General features: G+C 48.0%; 1 protein-coding gene across 6 annotated transcripts in view; it reads right to left on the bottom strand.

The window, feature by feature from the left end:
* DNAAF11 (dynein axonemal assembly factor 11) overlaps positions 1-11,933 on the bottom strand; it is a 77,589-nt gene extending 65,656 nt beyond the window's left edge. Inside the window, exons 1-2 of one of the 6 annotated variants that reach the window (XM_027063886.2) lie at positions 11,776-11,933; positions 2,888-3,055 (exon numbers count right to left, since the gene is read on the bottom strand). In XM_027063886.2, coding sequence (XP_026919687.2) covers positions 2,888-3,055; positions 11,776-11,785 — 178 coding nt within the window. In that variant the 5' untranslated portion in view covers positions 11,786-11,933. Of the gene's footprint in view, positions 1-2,887; positions 3,056-6,353; positions 6,475-11,775 lie in introns of those variants that run through there. The other 5 variants (XM_053208195.1, XM_053208193.1, XM_053208194.1 and 2 more) reach the window with 5 other exon arrangements.
* Between the last annotated feature and the right edge of the window lie 6,770 nt (positions 11,934-18,703).

Here is an 18,703-nt window from a genome sequence, read left to right as displayed (position 1 = left end):
CTACCAGCCGACAACAAAATACTTGTTCCTTCCCCACATTTGTTACATGTATAACCTTCTAAATGTGAAAAGGGTCTTCTGATAAGGAAAAAAAAAGGAAGATTTGTTTTAGGAGGATTTCTTAAACTATCTCTCAAGAATAATGGGCTGAAAAAAAAGGAAAACGGGTTAAGGAGGGGAGCCTGGGTGGCTCCGTCGGTTAGGCGCCCCAACTCTTGATTTTGGCTCAGGTCGTGATCTCAGAGTTCGTGAGGTTGAGCCCCAAGTCGGGCTCCGCACTCTCAGCGCAGAATCCTGCTTGGGAGTCTCTCTCTCTCCCTCTCTCTCTCTGCCCCTCCCTCCCTGTCAAAATAAATAAATAAACTTCAAAAATTAAAAAAAATTAAAAAAAAAAGAATAGGTTAAATTGGTCAGGGGGAGAAAAGGCTCTGCAGATAATAACGCACAGCACTCTTGGCAAGCGGGAACGGAGGCAGCCAAACCGTGGTTCTAGCCCAAACCATCCTGGAAACAGTTCTCACCCATGGCCATTACCAGACCCACAGACTTGCCCTGGACCAAAGCCACCCCCCAGTGCAATCAGCTCTGCTCTCAGGTAGGCCTCAGGCTCACTGGGGAGCCATTGCAAATGCAGATTTGGGGAGCCCCCCAGCAGGTTAAGTCAGGAGGTCTGGGAGGGGGCTGGAGCCCCAGGTTAACAAGACCAGGGGGGTCCTGGGCTCACCCTGGGACCAGCACTAAGCACAGCCCCCCAAGCGAGCCCATGTGCACCCCGCAATGAGGAACAGAGCTTCAGGAGAGGCAACCATTTTTTTTGCAAGCCCCTACCTCGAGGGCACAAGAGCCAGTCTGAGTCCCGGAGAAACACTTTTGCTTGCTAATAAAGTGCCTAAGTGCCTATGGGTGGAGTAGCACTGAAAAATCCCATTATTAGGATTTAAAAGAGTGTTTAATTCAAGAATACTTTGGAAGCAGAAATGTAAGCTTTCTCACAGCTCTGAAAAGGCCTGAAATACTATGCCGCTAATTAGTAATTGTGATGGACCCAGCTGTGGAGATTGAAATTTCCGGAACTCTTTTAGATCTCTACAATTAGGACGGCTCCTTAATGCCCCCCCCCCCCCCGCCCACCCCCGCAGAAAAGCTGGTGGTTTTCTCTAACAGCCTTTTTAATTGAACAGTGTGCCAGAGTTTCTAATCTCTGGTGAAGTGAAAGATGCCGAAAATAATGATCTGAAGAAAGATAAAGAATGTTAACAAATCTTCAAATCTTCAAAAAATAATGCAGATTCCAGGTTTTTTTTTTTTTTTTTTGCAACCCACCAGGGTTTCTCAACCTCAGCAGCACGAACACTGTGGGGCCAGCCCGGGCACCACAGGACAGTTAGCGGTGTCCCGGGGTCCCGGTACAGGACATGCAGCGGCACCCCCTCCCCGCCCCCCCACGCCTGTGGCAACCAAAACCGTCCCGGGTGTCGTCAAACACCCCTGTCGAGAACCACACCGGGGCAAGTTCAAATGACCTTGCAGGCTGACCTCTGGTGCCAGTGCCAGAGCCACGACCCTTAGGTGACCCTTATGTCCGTCCCTTTTCCCCCCGCCCCTGCCCCCACCCCCACGTGGCCAGCCTGGGTGGATGACAACATTAACAGCAGTGGCAGCAGACAGCATCTGGGCGAGCGCGGAGCTCAAGAAGTAAGTGCGTTGTTTCACGCAGTCCCTGGTGTAGACACGGCAAGACTAAGTTAACAGACTCATCTGATTTCACACAGGTTTTTTTTTTTCCCCCTTTTCCTTTTTGAGAGAGAGAGCATGAGCAGGGGAGGGACAGTCTGTGCTGTCTGTGCGGACAGCAGTGAGCCCGACGCGGGGCTCGAACTCACGAGCCCTGAGATCACGACCTGAGCTGAAGTCGGGCACTCGACTGACTGAGCCACCCGGGTGTCCCCTTCACACAGTTTCTAGGTGCCCGAGGCAGGGATCAAGCCCATCAGGGCCTGCGCTCTCCTGAGTGTGGAAACACTCCTGTTTCCACCTGGCAGGTCCCCCTTCTCCCTGCCCCTTAACTCATTCTTCCCCCTGGGACTGTGAGGAGGGCCCACCCATCCAATGGATGAACTGGGAGAAGGAGCCGGGCAATGCCCGGTCCCCCTCAGTCCTGGCTTCTGGGCTCCTCCCACCAGCAGAGAGGACGTGCTCTTGTCCCCCTACTGCCATACGCAGGGGGCCTGCCAGCCTCTGGTTGCCCAGACTGCATGTGACCGGGTGGACACATTTAACCTGAGGGCGTTTTTAGGAAGCCCCGTGGCGGCGAGTCTAGGCCACCTTCTCCAAAAGGTTTTGTCAGTTACAATGCTAACATTCTGATCCGTCTCCCCGTCACTTCATTCCTAACTGGAGCAGTAAACAGGGGTGTGGGTGTGGAACCCTCTCGAGACCCAATACGGAGCACACGGCCTCGCCCAGACACGAGCTCTGTAACCACGGCAGAACCAGCCACCACAGGGAATCTGACGAGGGTTTACTCAACTCCCATGCAACCCTTTCTGTTCCACGGAGCGGTGTGAAACCAGGACAAATGCCTGGATTCTATTTTCCTTCTTTCAAACTTTTACCAAACCCTGGCTACAAACGGGCAGGTCGACAAACATGCCTGAACATCGCAACTCCTCGATGGCGTCCCTGGAGAGCCTCAGGCAAGGGGACTGAGCAGCGTGGGAGCTCAGAGAAAGGTCCAGGCAGGCTCCCGAGAGCTGGCCGTGTCTGTTTGCCCGGGTGGTTCTTTGTCACCCGTGTCGTCTTCTTCTAAGAATCACCCTGCAACTTCCCCAGGTTTCCCCACTCAAAACGTCGAAGAAACCATGAGAACAAAATCCTGAACACTTACCAATTTTTCCAATGAGATTATTTTGAAGATAGAGGATTTTTAAGTCCCGGCACCATTTGTCAATATGCTCTAGTCTTTCTATTTCTTGCTGATGCAAGGAGAGCTCCTCCAGGGAAAAAATGACACAGTCATTGTGCTCGGAGTTCCGTCTAATAAGATCTTCTGTGACTGAAAGAAAATTTGTTATGTGTTACGTCTCCGTCCCTATGTTCACCATCAGGTTATGACATGACGAATGCGTTGGATTTTCTTCCCAGTTAAATGTCAATCCCCCAGGCCCGAGTGATTTTCAAAGGGTAAGAGAACAGACAAGTGTTGCCTTGTCTGGCGACACCATGGTGAGTCAGAGAGATTTTGCCTTTTTTGCACAAGGTCTACCTACATTTTCCTCTAGGGATGGAGACAGAGTTGGTGGGTAATGACCATGAGAGTGTTGCTATGGCATATGTTGACATGACATCCTGTGGTGCTATCATGCCAAACTGGACGAGACGCACTAAGGAGACCACGACAGGGCAACTTGCGACTAAGTGGCACAGTCTGGCCACCAGGGGGCCAAAAACGTGTAAGCAGCTCCCAGCGTTCAGTAAGGAAAGGTCTGTCCATTCAACCGACATTGATTAATTGAACTCGAGCTGGAGAGGGAGGAGGAGCACGCTAGATTTTGCACTGCAATCTTGTAGAGCAGCTACCCTGAGCTCTGTTTCCAGGAGGAATGAAAGGAGCCGCTCACGGGAGGGGGGGTAGTAAGAGTCCCTGCCCCTCTGACCAGAGTGCTATGTGGCACGGGGGGGGGGGGGGGGCTGGCCTGCCACGGGGGCACCGAGGGAATGGGGACAATTCTCTGGTCCACAGTTGGAGCCAAGAGCAAGACGGGAATCCCCTTCCTAAGACACACCCAAGTTAAAGACGTGATGACAACGGGAGAAACCCTATGTTTTCCAGCGCTATTAAAAGGATCATTAATCCATTTTAATGTCCCGCCTTTTAGGTGGACAGTGGAATGCTACATATCCATCCCAAGAGACAACAAAGATTCATTTGTTGCCACATACAAGTGCCAGGCACTGTCCTAAGTGCTTTGCATGTATTGACATACGAGTACGTATAGGGGGCAGATGAGGAATTGACGTACCCAGAGGTTCAATAACTTGCCCAAGGTCTTGGACCTCTACAGGCTCCTCTAGCCGAGACAGAGTTCTTCACAGCACCCTCGGCTGCCAACGTCCACGCCACACTCTTAAAGGTGGACTTGCCCTTTTGTTAAAAAAAAAAAAAAAAAAAGGAGTGGGGGAGGGGGTGCCTGGATGGCTCAGTCGGTTCAGCGTCCAACTTCAGCTCAGGTCATGATCTCACGGTTCGTCAAGCTCCGCATCAGGCTCTGTGCTGACAGCTCGGAGCCTGGAGCCTGCTTCAGATTCTGTGTCTCCCTCTCTCTCTGCCCCTCCCATGCTCATGCTCTGTCTCTCTCTTTCTCAATAATAGATAAACGTCAAAAAAAGAAAAAAAAAACAGTGAAAACAGCTACGAACTCGATCATCTGTGTGCAGGAGGCTGAACCCCTGCTATTTCTGGTGGTAGGAGATGGGGTTGCTTGCAAAGACAGTTCTTTGGAAGTCAGGGGAAACGTGAAGGTCTGGAGATTAAAACACCATGCACGGGGCACGTCCTGCTGTTCTACGTTTTGGCTCAACTAGCAGGCAGAGGTGGCTAACAGACCCCCAGCCGGGTCCCGGGGAGAAGTGGGCCCAAATGGCAGGCAAAGGGGCTAACAGGGAGTTCTGGCCAGTCCTGGCCCCCCGGGGTCCCTACTGCCTGCTGCACTCTGCTGTCTCCGGATGCCACGGCTAGTACGCAAACCAGTGTAAACAGAAAACAGCTTTCTGGAAACCAAACCTCTAACAGAAGGGCATGAAAACTAGTCTCCACACATCCCACTCCCAGAGTTGGCTCTACTAGCTTCGGTCAACTGATAGTGGATGGACGGGTACAGCAAGTTGAGGACACAGCAAAGCTGTTGCGTGAAGTCAAACGTATTACCTGCCTCTGTAATTAACTGTAAGAATTGTCTTAGTAATGATGCAACAGGGATGAAGGGGTTGGGACAGAACAACCAATGTTATTTCAGCAAATTCAGTGAAATGTGGGAATTATTCGCTACTACGGGTAAGACCCTCAATGACCAGGAGGGTATGTGTAACCTTAACTACACCAATCCATGGAGCAGGGGGCCGGGTTTTTGGAGGCCTTGCCGCCATCAGACCTGGAGTCCACGGGGCCAGGAGGATGTGCCCATCCGGAGCCCATGCCCTTCCGTCTAGAACACGTCCCAGGTGGAGGAACAACAGAATTCTCTGCCCAAGGGGCCCCAGGCCTGCCTCCAAGCTCGACGCTGGCCACTTCTCCAGGTCCATCCCAGACCACACCATCAGGTTACGCATCCCAAAGTGTCCAAGGAGCAGCTGTTTGCTGAGATGTGGACGGATATGCAGGCTGAGTATCCACCTTCATACGTGGGCTTGAGGGGCCAGGATAGGGCCAGAGATGGGAAGAGAAGGGAGGGATGGCCGGGGAGCCAGCTCTCCCCAGCCCTGCCCCCCCCCCCCCCAGCTCTGGCACAGATCCCAAGGGGTTTGAGAAACGTATTAAATGTAGCCTTCTGGGTCGTTATAAAGGTCTCCTTGTCAAGGGTGGAAAATGCATTTTATGCGGCAGTTTGATTATAACTTGATACATGGGCCTTGTTATAGTCTTTCCCTGGGTCCCCAGTTGCCCCTGAAGGCTTAGTGGGTTATTCATATTGAAGATATAAACCCAACTTGAATCCCACAGAAGCCGTCATCGGTAAGTACGGTTAAGTCGAATGTGTTCAGGGGAATTCTGAAAACACCTTGTTGAGCATCACCGTCTCTGGCCTGCAAAAGCTAACATCAGCATCTGCACAGCCCCCCGGGGGCTTCCTGGGTCTCAGAAACACTAAAGGTATCTCAGGCCTCTCCAGCTCTACAGTCTTAAAGGCTTTTCCAATTTGTCCGACCCTAAAGGCCAGCAGCTTCCTCTACGGACACCAAATATCCTTCCTACATTCCCTGGCTACACCTTTCCTAAAATTCAGAAACCCTTTTCATTATGCTATTGCGTGTGTGAATTTGATCACTTCCATGCGATTGCCAAACCCTCCCTTTCAGAGGCATGTAGATATTAGGAAGGAATTATGTTGATCCGTATCTCCTAGCCGCAACAATTAAGATGATAAAAGTCACCATTAGTCAAAAGGAATGGGGGGAGAGGAGCCCCGGCCCTTAGCATAATCACTAATTGGTGTGTGCATGCACACACAGGAGGGACCGACAGCTGATCTGGCACCCCAGGGACGCCTGCCCAACAGCAACAATTACAGACAATTAGGACAGATGAAAAGAAAATGGAGAATCACAGAGGAAGGCAAGATCTCCCAGGGGCCTACTTCTGGGCTCTTCCATATTAAGCAAGCTGACGCGTGGCACACCGTTTTATGGCGCTCAGGAAACTGCTGTTACGCGGCACTGCCCGCCTGCAACGGCAAATGTCAGTGAGGAAACCAGCGTCCCCAGGAAGAAATGTGCAAGAGCGTCCACGCGGCGGATGGGGACAACAGTGTTCCGCGCCTCACGACAGGAAAGCATTCTGCGGTTCTACGCACTGTGTAATTCAGACCAAACGTGCTCGAGCTCCCGGGAGCACGGTTCACCTTTGGGAAGCCCTACGCCGAATACGACAGCACTGCACTTACACGAAGTCATTCCAGGGATTTAAAACTGTTTTGGAAGTCTCAGTGGGTCGTCATAACGCTATTTCGAGAGAGATGGCGTGGGCGATGCCCACCACACAGTGGAGGGAGAACATTCCCGGGTAGCGGATGAGAAACAGTGTGCTTTCACGTCCTGATTTCGGAAAAATTCGCAGAGCAAAACGCGGGACTTGAATGGATTCTGGGAAGTGTCTCGCCCACGGGGGGTACTAACCAAAATATGGCTGGAGCCGTCGTGGCGGGTAAAACCACTGACAGCGTAACCACAGATTCGTACTTCTCTCACTAGCAGAATGCTGCTAAGGATTCCGAGGGTTTAACCGAAACTCACCGGCCGGCCCAGGCTTCTTTTCGATTCCTTACAATGACAGGGTTCTCAACAACTCCAGGGAGGGCAATAAAATGACTTTGTGGGGTGGGGGCGGGGGTAAAGGCCAGAAGGAGAAGGTTTCTGGAGCCCCGGAAGTTGTCAGGCTGCCGTTTCTACCAAGATTTTTCAGTGGCTTGAGCAAAATTCTAGAAGCTTCCAAAGCCGCCAACTTAGTGTTCATTCCTTCAGGCTTTATATCGTGTTTTGTGAACAGCCCTCGATTCCTCACTAGATTAGAATAAAGTCAATAATCTGTGTTCCTAGCAGGTTTTGCAGAATGTTTAAACATCTCCGAAGACGCAGCAGATACATTTATGACTTAACAAGAGACGAAGGGGTCACAAACAGGAGAAGGTCACCTCTCGTAGCATCTAAACTGTTCTTTCTTGTATGGTTTCCAATGGACACTTTTCAAAACAGGATTGCTCATTTGCTCTGCCTTTTTTTACTGACTCGAGGTCACCAGAACGTGCAACGCTAGCCACACAAGACCTAACGCAACGATACCCTCTAGCGTCTATTCACACGGAGAATGCTAGTAAAGACCATGGTGAAGTGCCATGGGGCAGTGACAGAAGTGTACAGAGGGAACAGGGAGGACAGAGAAAGGGGGGATCAGGGCTACTGAGTGACAGGAGGGACGTCAAAAGAGGCATCATGGAGAAGAAGCCTGGGCTGAGTGTTGAAACGTGGGTAGGTATTTGCAAGATAAACAGATGAGGAAGGGCGCTCCGGCTACAACGGACACTATGTTGCACTTCCCAGATCCCTCCTTCCAAACTGAAGGATCAGTTCCTCCAGCTGCTGGGAGTGGTGCCAGTGGACTGCCCTCAGGCTGCCCACTTTCTTCATAAGTCACTCCGCTGAAATGACACCTCGACCAACGCCACGCCCCTTCCCAGGAAAGCCCATATCCAACGAATGGCTGATGAGGGGCCATAAGGGCCCAGCCCTCTCACCCGAGCTCGGGAAAATCAGAATGTCCATTTCCAGTTTAGACCTCCAAGTATCCGGGTGGGTTTGTGGGTAAGGCCTTTGTTAAAATGCATCATAGCCCAACGTCCTTCCCCGCCCAGTCTTGCCTCCTTCCCTACCCGCTCCAGTAATGTTCCGAGTGAACCTCCTACACACTAATCTGCATCGAAGAGTCTGCCTTTCAGCCAACCCAACCTGGAAGGGTTGATATCAGAAGTGGTACGTGAAGACAGACGCTAGCCACGACGGGCCTCCAGAGTCAGAGTCGGCTGCCCGAGTGGCAATGAGGACACCATTACTGGCGGTAGGTGGGGCACAGATGGTGTTGGGCACAAGGCAGCTGGGGGACGTTCAACACTTGCACTACAGTGTCAACCCATTTGGAATACTATAACACAAGTGCCATAAAGCAGGTGGATTATAAACTAGAAACATTTATTTCTCACAGTTCTGGAGGCTGGAAGTCCAAGGTCACAGCACCGGCAGATCTAGTGTCTGGGGACAGCCGGCTTCCCCACTGATGGTAATCTCACACGGTGGAAGGAGCAAGTCAGGTCTCTGGGGCCTCTTTCATAAGGGCAATAATCCCAATTATGAGGGCTCCCTGCTCATGACCCACCTCCTAATACCATCACATTGAGGATATGAATTTGGGGGGAGGGGGCACAAACATTCAACGTATAGCGAAGAGGATAGTCATGGAAGAGATCGCACCAGTAAGTGTGACGTGACACACTGGGCAATAGAGAAATACAGGGGACACTATAACTCAAAGGACAGCTATATTGGGTGGCTGCTGTTGTGGACACTGTTGGAAAGGAAAGGCTGGACGTGATTCATCGGACAGTTAAAAAAAGCCAGAGTAGCACACTGGCAGCGTATAAAGAGGTTTGCTTCCTAAAACCAGAGGGTAGAGAGGCCAGAGAACAAGGACCAGGACTATATCATAAGAGGAGCAGGAACTTCATGTTCCAGACATGATGGAGTCATAGGGACAGGAAAATCCAGGAAAGAAATATATGAAAACACATACGCACGCACACACACACACACACACACACACACACACACCCCAGACACTGAATATCAGGAAATCCAAAGGGAAGTCAGAAACTGTCTTGAACAGAACAAAAAAAAGGTGGGACGCCTGGGTGTCTTGGTCGGCTCAGGTCATGAACTCAGAGTTCGTGAGTTCAAGCCCTACGTCGGGGTCTGTGCTAACAGCTCACAGCCTGGAACCTGCTTTAGATTCTGTCTCCCTCTCCCTATGTTCCTCTCCCACTTGCACTCTGTCTCTCTGTCTCTCTCAAAAATAAATAAATATATTTTTTAAAAGGCATATCAAAATGTGTGTGATATGGCTAAAACATAAGTTGGGGAAAATTAACAGCACTAATGCCTATAGTAAGAAAGGAAAGAGGTCTCAAACATTAGCTTCCTCCTTAAGAAGCTAGAAAAAGAATAAATTGAACCCAAACTAAGCAGAAGAAAGGAAACAAAAAAGAAAAAAGATTAGACCAAAAATCAGTGAAATAGAAACAAAAACAATGGAAAAAGTCAATAAAAATACATAAAAAAATAAAATCGGTAAACATCTAGCCAGACTGATCAGTAAAGAGAGAGAAGACATAAATTTCCATTATTAGCAAGGAAAGCATGACATTAGATTATACAGGATTAAAAGGCTAATAAGAGAGTAATCTAAATAACTATGCTAATAAATTCGAGAACTTATATGAAAAGGGAAAATTTCTTAAAAGACACAAACTACCAAAGCTCACGCAGCAAGACACAGATAAATCAAACAGCCCTGCATCTACCACAGTAGTTGAATATGTAGTTCAAACCTTTCCACAAAGAAAACCATAGCACAGGCATCTTCACTGATGAATTCTACCAAACATTTAAGAAAAAATAATACCCAGTGTACAAAAACACTTCTATAAAATGTACAAAAATTTAAGAACTTAAGAAAATTTAAGAATGCTTGCTAAGATAATTCTACAAAGCCAGCATACCCTGAGCCCAAAACTAGACAAATAAAAGGCCAAGGCTGACCACAAGAGATGCTTTTAAAGACCTGGGTTAACTGATAGAAACTGGGATGACAGACTCCTAAAACAATGAAGGTCAGTAGCAACACTTAACTTTAGAAGCTAGGTGGATAGATGTTCTAAGGAGGGACAAGGTTGGGGTGGGGCCAGTGGTCTACATCCACGGAGGGCAATGGAGATGGTGAATAGAATATGACATTCCTAAGGACAAAATAGATGCTCAGCCAACAAAGGTACTACTCAATCTGTGCAATCAAAAGACAGCAAGGATTGATGACCAGAAAACGAAGGACAGTTGCCTCAATAAAAATTCACAATTTCTTGCCAGTCTCCAGGCCTTAGTGAGTTTTGGGACCCGAAACGAGGGTTGCCAGATTTAGCGAATAAAAATATTGGGTGTCCTGTGTTTTATTTGACAACATGTTGTCTAAAAGAGAGGCTGAGTCCCCAAGAATAGTTGGCAAGGATTCATCCAAATCCTTTCCAAAAGGCCTGCTGGCCATTTACTTGAGTGACAATACCCTGGGGAAGGGAGAATACCAAATCACTGGGACGCTTGGGGGCTCCAGGTCTGAGCTGCCATTAACATCTGGAAACAACAAAGCATTGCCTTACCACAGTGGGGACCTGTGGGGGCCAGGTAATAAATGGAATCGTGCCCGCGACCAATTCATTAACACATGTTGAAGAATATTTGGGTTGTTTCCATTTTATAGCTACTATGAAAGCACTTGCTATAAATAGTCACACACAGTCTGTGTGTGTACAAAGGTTTTTGTTTTCCTTTTGTAATAGCGAAGGATTACACGGGTGGGAGACAAAGTTTTCGTTTAATTTTTACCAACGTTGGTCTAATTTTTTTGTCTACTGTTTAGAAAGGAGTGTGAGAACAAATACCAACTGGTTTAGGATTGGGGCTTTTCCTATTCACAAATCACCCACCCCCTCCACCACCAGGCTGTGAGCTCTTGCACGGAAGAAACCTCATCATCAAGCACAGTCTCTTGATTTAAAAATATTCACTATGACACTTCCACCAGAAGTGAGCAATTAGGCTGAACTGTACAAAATTGTCATAAAGGAGCGGAGAGTCGAAGATGGTGTTCGCGGGCAAATAAAGATGTTAATCCCCTCACTTTGCACATTCTGCGGGTGTATTTTTAAACACTTAGCAACACTTAGCCAAGTCGGTAAAACGGTTCTATTACTGCCTTCGTTTTGGAGTTGGGGCTTAGGCCCACATGGGTGAAGTCACTCGCTCGAGGTCTCAAGGCTGCCAGGTGGAGGAGGGGTGCACCGGCTTCGGTTCCCTCCACCCCCGGGTACGATGCCTAATCAAACAGTGTGGACGCTGCAGCCCTGAGACAGTGACTAGCCCGGGACCACCCGGCGAGCAAGGAGGCGCTTGGGCCCCGAACCGGATGTGTCTGACGCCAAGCCCTGGACCTTCCACCACCCCCTCTCACGAAGCCCCCGCCTTTCTCGCCCACCGCATTTTATGGACGAGGAACCTGAGCCCCGCGGAGGCACGGCTGCCCGCCGGGTCGGCGGAGGGGCTGGCCCAGCCGGACCTGAGGAGCGCAGGGTTGGGCCGGGGTGCGCGGGCGGGAAGGGGCGGCGGCGGCCCGGGTCCCCTGGGACGTGGGACGATGCCGGGAAGGGGGACGGTCGAGGGCGTCAGGGAGGAGGGGACGCTTACTCCGGCCCATGGCGCCTCTCGGGTTCGCGGGCCCGGGAAGAAGCTCGGACTCTTAGGACTCCGTACACACTTCTCAGTCACGCCTCCGCGCGTCCACAGCGGGCCTCGGGAGCCATGGCAACGAGGACTCTACGGCGGCCGCACTGGGCCAGGCGCCGCCGCGTTTACCGAGCTCGCGAGAAGCAGGGGGCAGAGACTCCTCGACGAGCGCTCTCCCCTCCCCGTACCCCGTCCTCTTCCCCGTCCCCACCCCGCCTTCCCCGGACGGGTCCCCTTTCCCCAGATCGTCTGGACGGTCTAAAGAGAACCACGGACGCTCGCTTCCAGGTGGATCAGCCTCCCAGGCGTGCCTCCCAGCCCGCCCTCCACTTTCTCCTCTCTGGGGAGTTAACGCGCTCCTGAGCCAAGGGGGTCAGGATGGCGCCCCCAATGCCCTCGCCGGCGGGGCGGGCTTAAACTTCTCATCTGTAGGATGCGGGATAATCAAAAACTTCAGGAGATCCTGGTGGAGGTTTTTAAAGAGATGATTTGAGTAAAGGAAAGACACGTTTTAAAAACAGCCTCCCTGTAAAGGGTAGTTGTCCTCGTTGGATTTCATCTCCTTAGTCACAGCCCAGCACCGATCTCCTAACAGGTTTTCTAAAAACACCACCCTCAGCAACTTTCCCTACCCACCCACCACTTTGTGGCTGCCAAAAATAGAAAGTGCATCTCCTGGAATTCCCATTACTCCTCTTGCATTTCCCCAGACCCCTCCCCAAAGTGCCCAATTCGCTTTACCCAATTCTGGACTAGGAAGGACATCAGTAATGCATCCTCGGTTAGCTTCATATGTTCATATGTCAGCGCTTTAAGGGATGACAAAGTTGTTTGCTTGTTTATTACCACCTTCACTCATTTTGCCCCCCCCCCCAGCCTCTGGCAACCAGAACTGATTTATTCTTTGTATCTCTGAGTTCATTTGTTTGTTTTTAGATTCTGCATATAAGTGAGATCCTAGAGTATTTGTCTTTCTCTGCCTGACTTATTTCACTTGATGTAATACCCTCAAGGGTCATCCATGTTGTAACAAATGACAAGATTTCCTTCTTTTAACGACTGAAATATATATATATATACACTATATATATACTATATATATATACACTATATATATACACTATATATATATACACACACATATAATCTTTTTATGACTGAGAAGTATTTCATATATATGTATAACCACATTTTATTTATCCATTCATTTTTAAAAAATTTTTTTAACATTTATTCATATCTAAGAGAGAGCATGAGCAGGGGAGGGGCAGAGAGCGAGGGAGACACAGAATCTGAAGCAGGCTCCAGGCGAGGAGCTATCAGCACAGAGCCCGACACGGGGCTCAAACTCACAGACTGAGAGATTGAGAGATCGTGACTTGAGCCAAAGTCAGACACTTAACCAACTGAACCACCCAGGCGCCCCCATCCATTCATTTTCTGATGGACGCTTAGGTTGCTTTCACGTCTTGTGTATTATAAATCATCCTTCAAGAACACGGGAGTGCAGGTATCTTTTTGAATTAGTGTTCTCATTTTCGTCAGATAAATACCCAGGAATGGAATTCTGGATCATACGGTAAGTTCTATTTTTAATTTTTTAAGGAACCTCCATAATGTTTTCCACAGTGACCACCACCGATTTACTTTACCACCAATAGTGCAAGAGAGTTTTTTTCTCCACATCCTCACCAACCCATGTTAATGCTTGTCTTTTCGAGAATGGCCGTTATAACAGGTGTGAAGTAATACCTCATTGTGGTTTTGATTTGCATCTTCCCGATGAGCACCTTGTCATGTGCCTGGTGGCCATGTGTACGCCTTTTTCGAAAAAATATTGATGCAGATGTTCTGTCCATTTTTAAATAAAAAATTGGCTATTGAGTTGCCTGAGTTCTTTACATTTTTGTCTATTAACCTTTTGTCAGATACATAATTTGCAAATATTTTCTCCCATTCCATAGGTTGCCTTTTCATTTTGCTTGATGTAGTCCCACATGTTTATTTCTGTTTTGGTTTCTTTTGCTTTTGTTGTCAGATTCTCCCCCCGCCTAAAAAATCTTCATTATGACTGATGTCAAGGAACTTACTCCGGACATTTTCTTCGAGGAGTTTTATGGTTTTGTTTTGCCTATATTATCATTACAAAGTAATTATTACCCTCTGTCCCTTTGCAAAGAGACAGAGAGAGAGAAAGTATGTGTAAAATATTGTTTAAAAACTTCTTCCATCCCAATCTTAGTAAATAGTACAGAGTCCGTGGTCTCATCTTGAAATGTATGTGATGTTTACATTATGAAAGAAGATTCATAGAGTAACGTGGAGCGTAGAGAAATGTGTTCTTTCAGCAGGAACCTGTTAAGCATTCACTGTTGCCGAGTATTAGGGTTTGCCAAGTGGCGACAAGAACGTGAAGTGAGGCAGAGAGACAGGAGCCAGGAGGGTGGAGGGCAGGAGGGGCTGGAAAGCCAGTCAGTTTGGCTATGGGCACAATTGCATGGGGTGATCAGATGAGGGGTGATGGAGGCCGTGAATGCCAGCTCAACTAGAACAGAATGGTGGGATCTCAGGCACTATGTCCCCACAGTGGGAGAACCATTTGGAGCTCCAAGGAGACTCCCAAAACACTCCAACTATCAATTTAGGTGACATCCACCGATCCTGCCCAAAAGCCTGGTTCTTGTCGTTTCACTATGTTTTGGAAGCAACACGTTGCCGGGCGAGGAGCATGAGCTCTGGCCTCGGAGACCCAGTTCAGATCCACCGATCTGCTACCGCGTGGCGTTAGGCAGATGACTCCACGTTCTTGAGCTAATGCTTCCCCCATTTGTGTGTGGAGCTGACCATACAGGCAACGTATGGCTGTGCCACCAAGAGAGGGGTCTGTGGGCTGGCGTCTGGTTGCTCACGGAGGACGTGACATGCCATCAGCCACAGGCGAGGTTAGCAAACGGGCCTATGCCCAAGTGACAGCGAGAGGTTCATCAAGGCTAAAAAAGGGCTATTTCTGGCGGGGAGCTGGTCCCGGGGGATAAACCAGGTAGAAGGGTGGTTTCTGAGATGACAGAGGCATGAAGTCGGGACCAGTAGAAAGGACCTTGGCCTCTGGGTCACAAGAGACAAGAGGGAGATATTCTAGGACTCTAGAAAGTTCTCAAGACCAGTTGCAACCCAGATATCTGATATGTTGGCTCTGAACTTTCATCCTCACGCTCAGACGGACTCACTCTTAAACCCTGTGGGGGTCAAAAGGGCCTGGAAATTTTCCTATGAAACTTAAAGTCTGTTACCTATGAAACTTAATATCTATGGAGCAGGGGTCTTCTATCCATTTAGACGCAAGTAAACGAACAACGGAGCTGTGCTCAACATGGTCCAGTGTTTTGAAAGTGTTAGCTAATTCTTACATTAACCCTTCGAGGTAGAAAGTGTTACCATCTACATATTGTCAATAAGGAAACTGAGGCCCAAGGAGATTATATTACCAGAATTTTATGCCCCAAACTGAATTCTCTCCTGCATCACTTTTGAGGGCAGGAGGGAGTTTATTTTTCATCTCCGAATCCTACCTCTCAGCACAACTCCTGATACTCACTAGGTGCCCAATAAATCTTTGTTGAACGATTTAATGAGCAAGTCAGTGAGCCAGTCTCTTTAAGAGCGTGGCACCCTGGATGCACACATCTCATGACTTAAATAGGATCACCACGGAAGTGTCCATGTTTTAAGGGGATCTATCAGGTTATCCAGGAAGGGTGTCCCATTCTTTGGGTCATTGGACACGTCCTTGGCTTAATACCTTTTCCCCAAAATCTAGGATAGGAGCTCCTTTGGGGAGCAAGGTCTTGACGGATTGTTCTCCACTCTGGTGGAAGGGAGAAGAGCCTCAGATGATAAATCAGAGAAACAGGAATATCTACTTCATGATTTGTCATGGGCCAGGCCAGGGTGGTTTTGATGTGTCCTCCCTCAGCCCAACATCACAGTCACTCTGTCTCTTAGGAACAAAGGACCCATGGGGCACGTAGGACAGGTGTACGATGTGCTGTGATTGTTACAGTCCTTGACAGAAGGGAAATGGGGGAATAAATCACAATGTGACAGCTCCAGGCAAATTGGAGTTTATTTTACTCAAACTGAATGAGATTGTTTAGAGTCATGGTGTGTGTCTATTTATGCAAATAATTATTCAAAACAGACTTGTTTCTTTGGCCCGTGGAAATGTAACTAGATGAGTGAGGCCTCCTGGGGAAATGACTACGGCATTTTTGTGTACATAAGTAGGAGAAGTAAATCTCAGAAAGGGTTTTTTTCTTTTTTAATTTCCAATAACAGCAAAATGATCCTCCTTCTTCTTTTGCGTTGGATAAATTCAAGAGACGACCTAGAAAGCTATTTGGTTCTTATTATTTTCATTATTATATATAATTTAGTATTTTTATGATGTGTCACAAATACTGTGGTTACATTTCAATGGTATTAATATTCCGCCAGAATAGTTTCCTCATTGCATCTTCATGACAGGTAAATCCCCAAGTTTACCAGCACCTCTATAATATCAATTACTTGCTTGCTTGCCTGCTTGCTTCCTTTCTTCCATCCATCAGCAAATATTTATCAAGTGCCTTCCAGGCACAGTTAGGAGTAATTGAGACAATGTATGTAAAGCTCTTAGAAGAGCACTTGCCATTTAGGAAGCGCTCAGTAAGGATTAACTATTCCTGTGGGTTGGTGGGGAGAATGGGTGATGGGCATTGAGGAGGGCACTTGCTGGGATGAGCACTGGGTGTTGTCTGTAAGTGACAAATCGTGGAAATCTACGCCTGAAGCCAGGACTACACTGCATGTTAGCTAACGTGACAACATATAAAATTAATAAAAGGAAAGGAAAGGAAAGGAAAGGAAAGGAAAGGAAAGGAAAGGGAAAGGAAAAGAGAAGAAAAGAAAAGAAAAGAGAGAAAGGAAAAGAGAAGAAAAGAAAAGAGAAAGGAATAGAGAAGAAAAGAAAAGAAAAGAAAAGAAAGAAAGGAAAAGAGAAGAAAAGAAAAGAAAAGAAAAGAAAAAAGAAAAGAAAAGAAAAAATATGCATAAGTATCTAAAAATATAAAAATAGGGGCACCTGGGTGCCTCAGTGGGTTAAGCAGCCAACTCTGGCTCAGGTCATGATCTCACGGTTCCCTGGTTTGAGCCCCGCTTTGGGCTCTGTGTTGACAGCTCAGCGCCTGGAACCTGCTTCGGATTCTGTGACTCCCTCTCTCTCTGCCCCTCTCCCGCTCACTCTTTTCTCTCTCTCTCTCTCTCTCTCTCAAATAAACATGAAAAATTTTTTTGACATAAAAATAAATATGCATTATCAGATGTGAGTTCCTCAAACCTCAGACTCTCCGATGATTCCATGCAAGTACAAGAACACATCTCAAAAGCAAGTGTAAAATGATTATTAAATTATTCTCCGCAAGTTTTCCATCTGTTAACAGATAAAGTGAGGTACACTAAAACCGTCAAGAGTTTGAGCAACCATGGGTTTGAATCAGGCTGTGCCAAACTGAGTGGTCAGGTGTGCCTCCCTCCCAGGAGCTGGTGGACAAGTTTTTATAGAGAAGACTGGAAGCAAAGCAAGGAAATCATTGGATCGGCTTATAGCTTAAACAGTTGCCTTATTTGGGAAAGCCCCGTCGGCTGTGATTGGTTGTCTGTAGGTTCCGCCTCGGTCACCTTGAGGCATTTGTAGGAATTGACTCTGGCTTCAGTTTTGGCTTACTTACACAGGCTGCCCAGGCGACAGAGCCACCTCCGTGTACTTGGCTCCTCGCCTAAGCACCTGAACACCTCCAAACTTTTTGCCTGTCTTTGCTAGCTTGATCCAAACTGCTGCCCGTCTCCGTTAGCTCAATACAAGTAAGAGTTGACCCTTCCGGACGGCCTTTTACTAATCTGCACCTACTCAGAGCAGAGTCATCGGGGTATGCTCCTCTCCCACTGAGGATTCAACAATTCACTTGACTTTCTTGTTCCTTCGTCTGTGAAATGGAAAAAGTAAAGGGCCTGCCTGCTTGTGTTTCAGAGAGGTTTACAAGAGAGAACGTGTCAAGAGTTTGCCTCCACTAAGTGCTCGGCCCGTCTCCGTTTTTGTTGTCACGCGCGAGGAAAGGTGGAGGGCGATGGCTTGTCCCAGGGAAGACCCCCGGGTACAGCCAGTGGTTAGACCAACAGGGGTCAGTCGTCACCGTCCCGAGAGTTGGACCCATCAGCACACGTTTCCACTGGAGGAAGAGGCTCTTGATCTCGGAAGGCTGCCGACCAAGTTTTTCCCTGATTCGTTTATTAGTTTGTTTCAAGTTCGGGGGTTTTGTCATTTTTTTAGCCCTTCCTGGAAGACAGGTAGTAGCAGGTGCTGAGCCCCCCCCTCCAAAAAAAATTGGAGGAGCAAAAGCTAAAAAATTGTATGCACTAATTTAATTTTCTCTGAGAACTGGGCGAACAACAGCTTTGTTCCGTTTGAGTGTTAGAACACCTGGGGCCAGCTCACAGAAAACCCAAGATCTTGTCTGAGAACCACTGAGCTCTACCAACAATGGGCAAGGGGGGGAGAAAGTGAAATCCACAAAAATTAAAACTCTGTCTCCAAAAACATTAATCCTGCCTTAATATAATCTACGAGGATACACTTGAAATGAGGACCCCGGGGAAATTTTCAAGCAACTGCCAATTTTGCTAATGATAATAAGTTTATTTTAATTGCTAATATATCCCTAATTACTCTAGTTCTAAAATGTTTACTTGGCTGCCAGTCATCTTTGATTTATGTTCTTCGTGGGAAGAGTTTGTCATATCAATCAACCCGTTTCAAGTTCGGGGGCAGCTGCTGAAGATGATCTCACCTTCCTTG

The sequence above is a fragment of the Acinonyx jubatus genome, chromosome F2 (assembly GCF_027475565.1).
Source record: "Acinonyx jubatus isolate Ajub_Pintada_27869175 chromosome F2, VMU_Ajub_asm_v1.0, whole genome shotgun sequence".
Lineage (NCBI taxonomy): Eukaryota > Metazoa > Chordata > Mammalia > Carnivora > Felidae > Acinonyx > Acinonyx jubatus.
The sequence above is the reverse complement of the archived record's forward strand: the minus strand, read 5'-3'. Positions and strand labels throughout refer to the sequence as shown.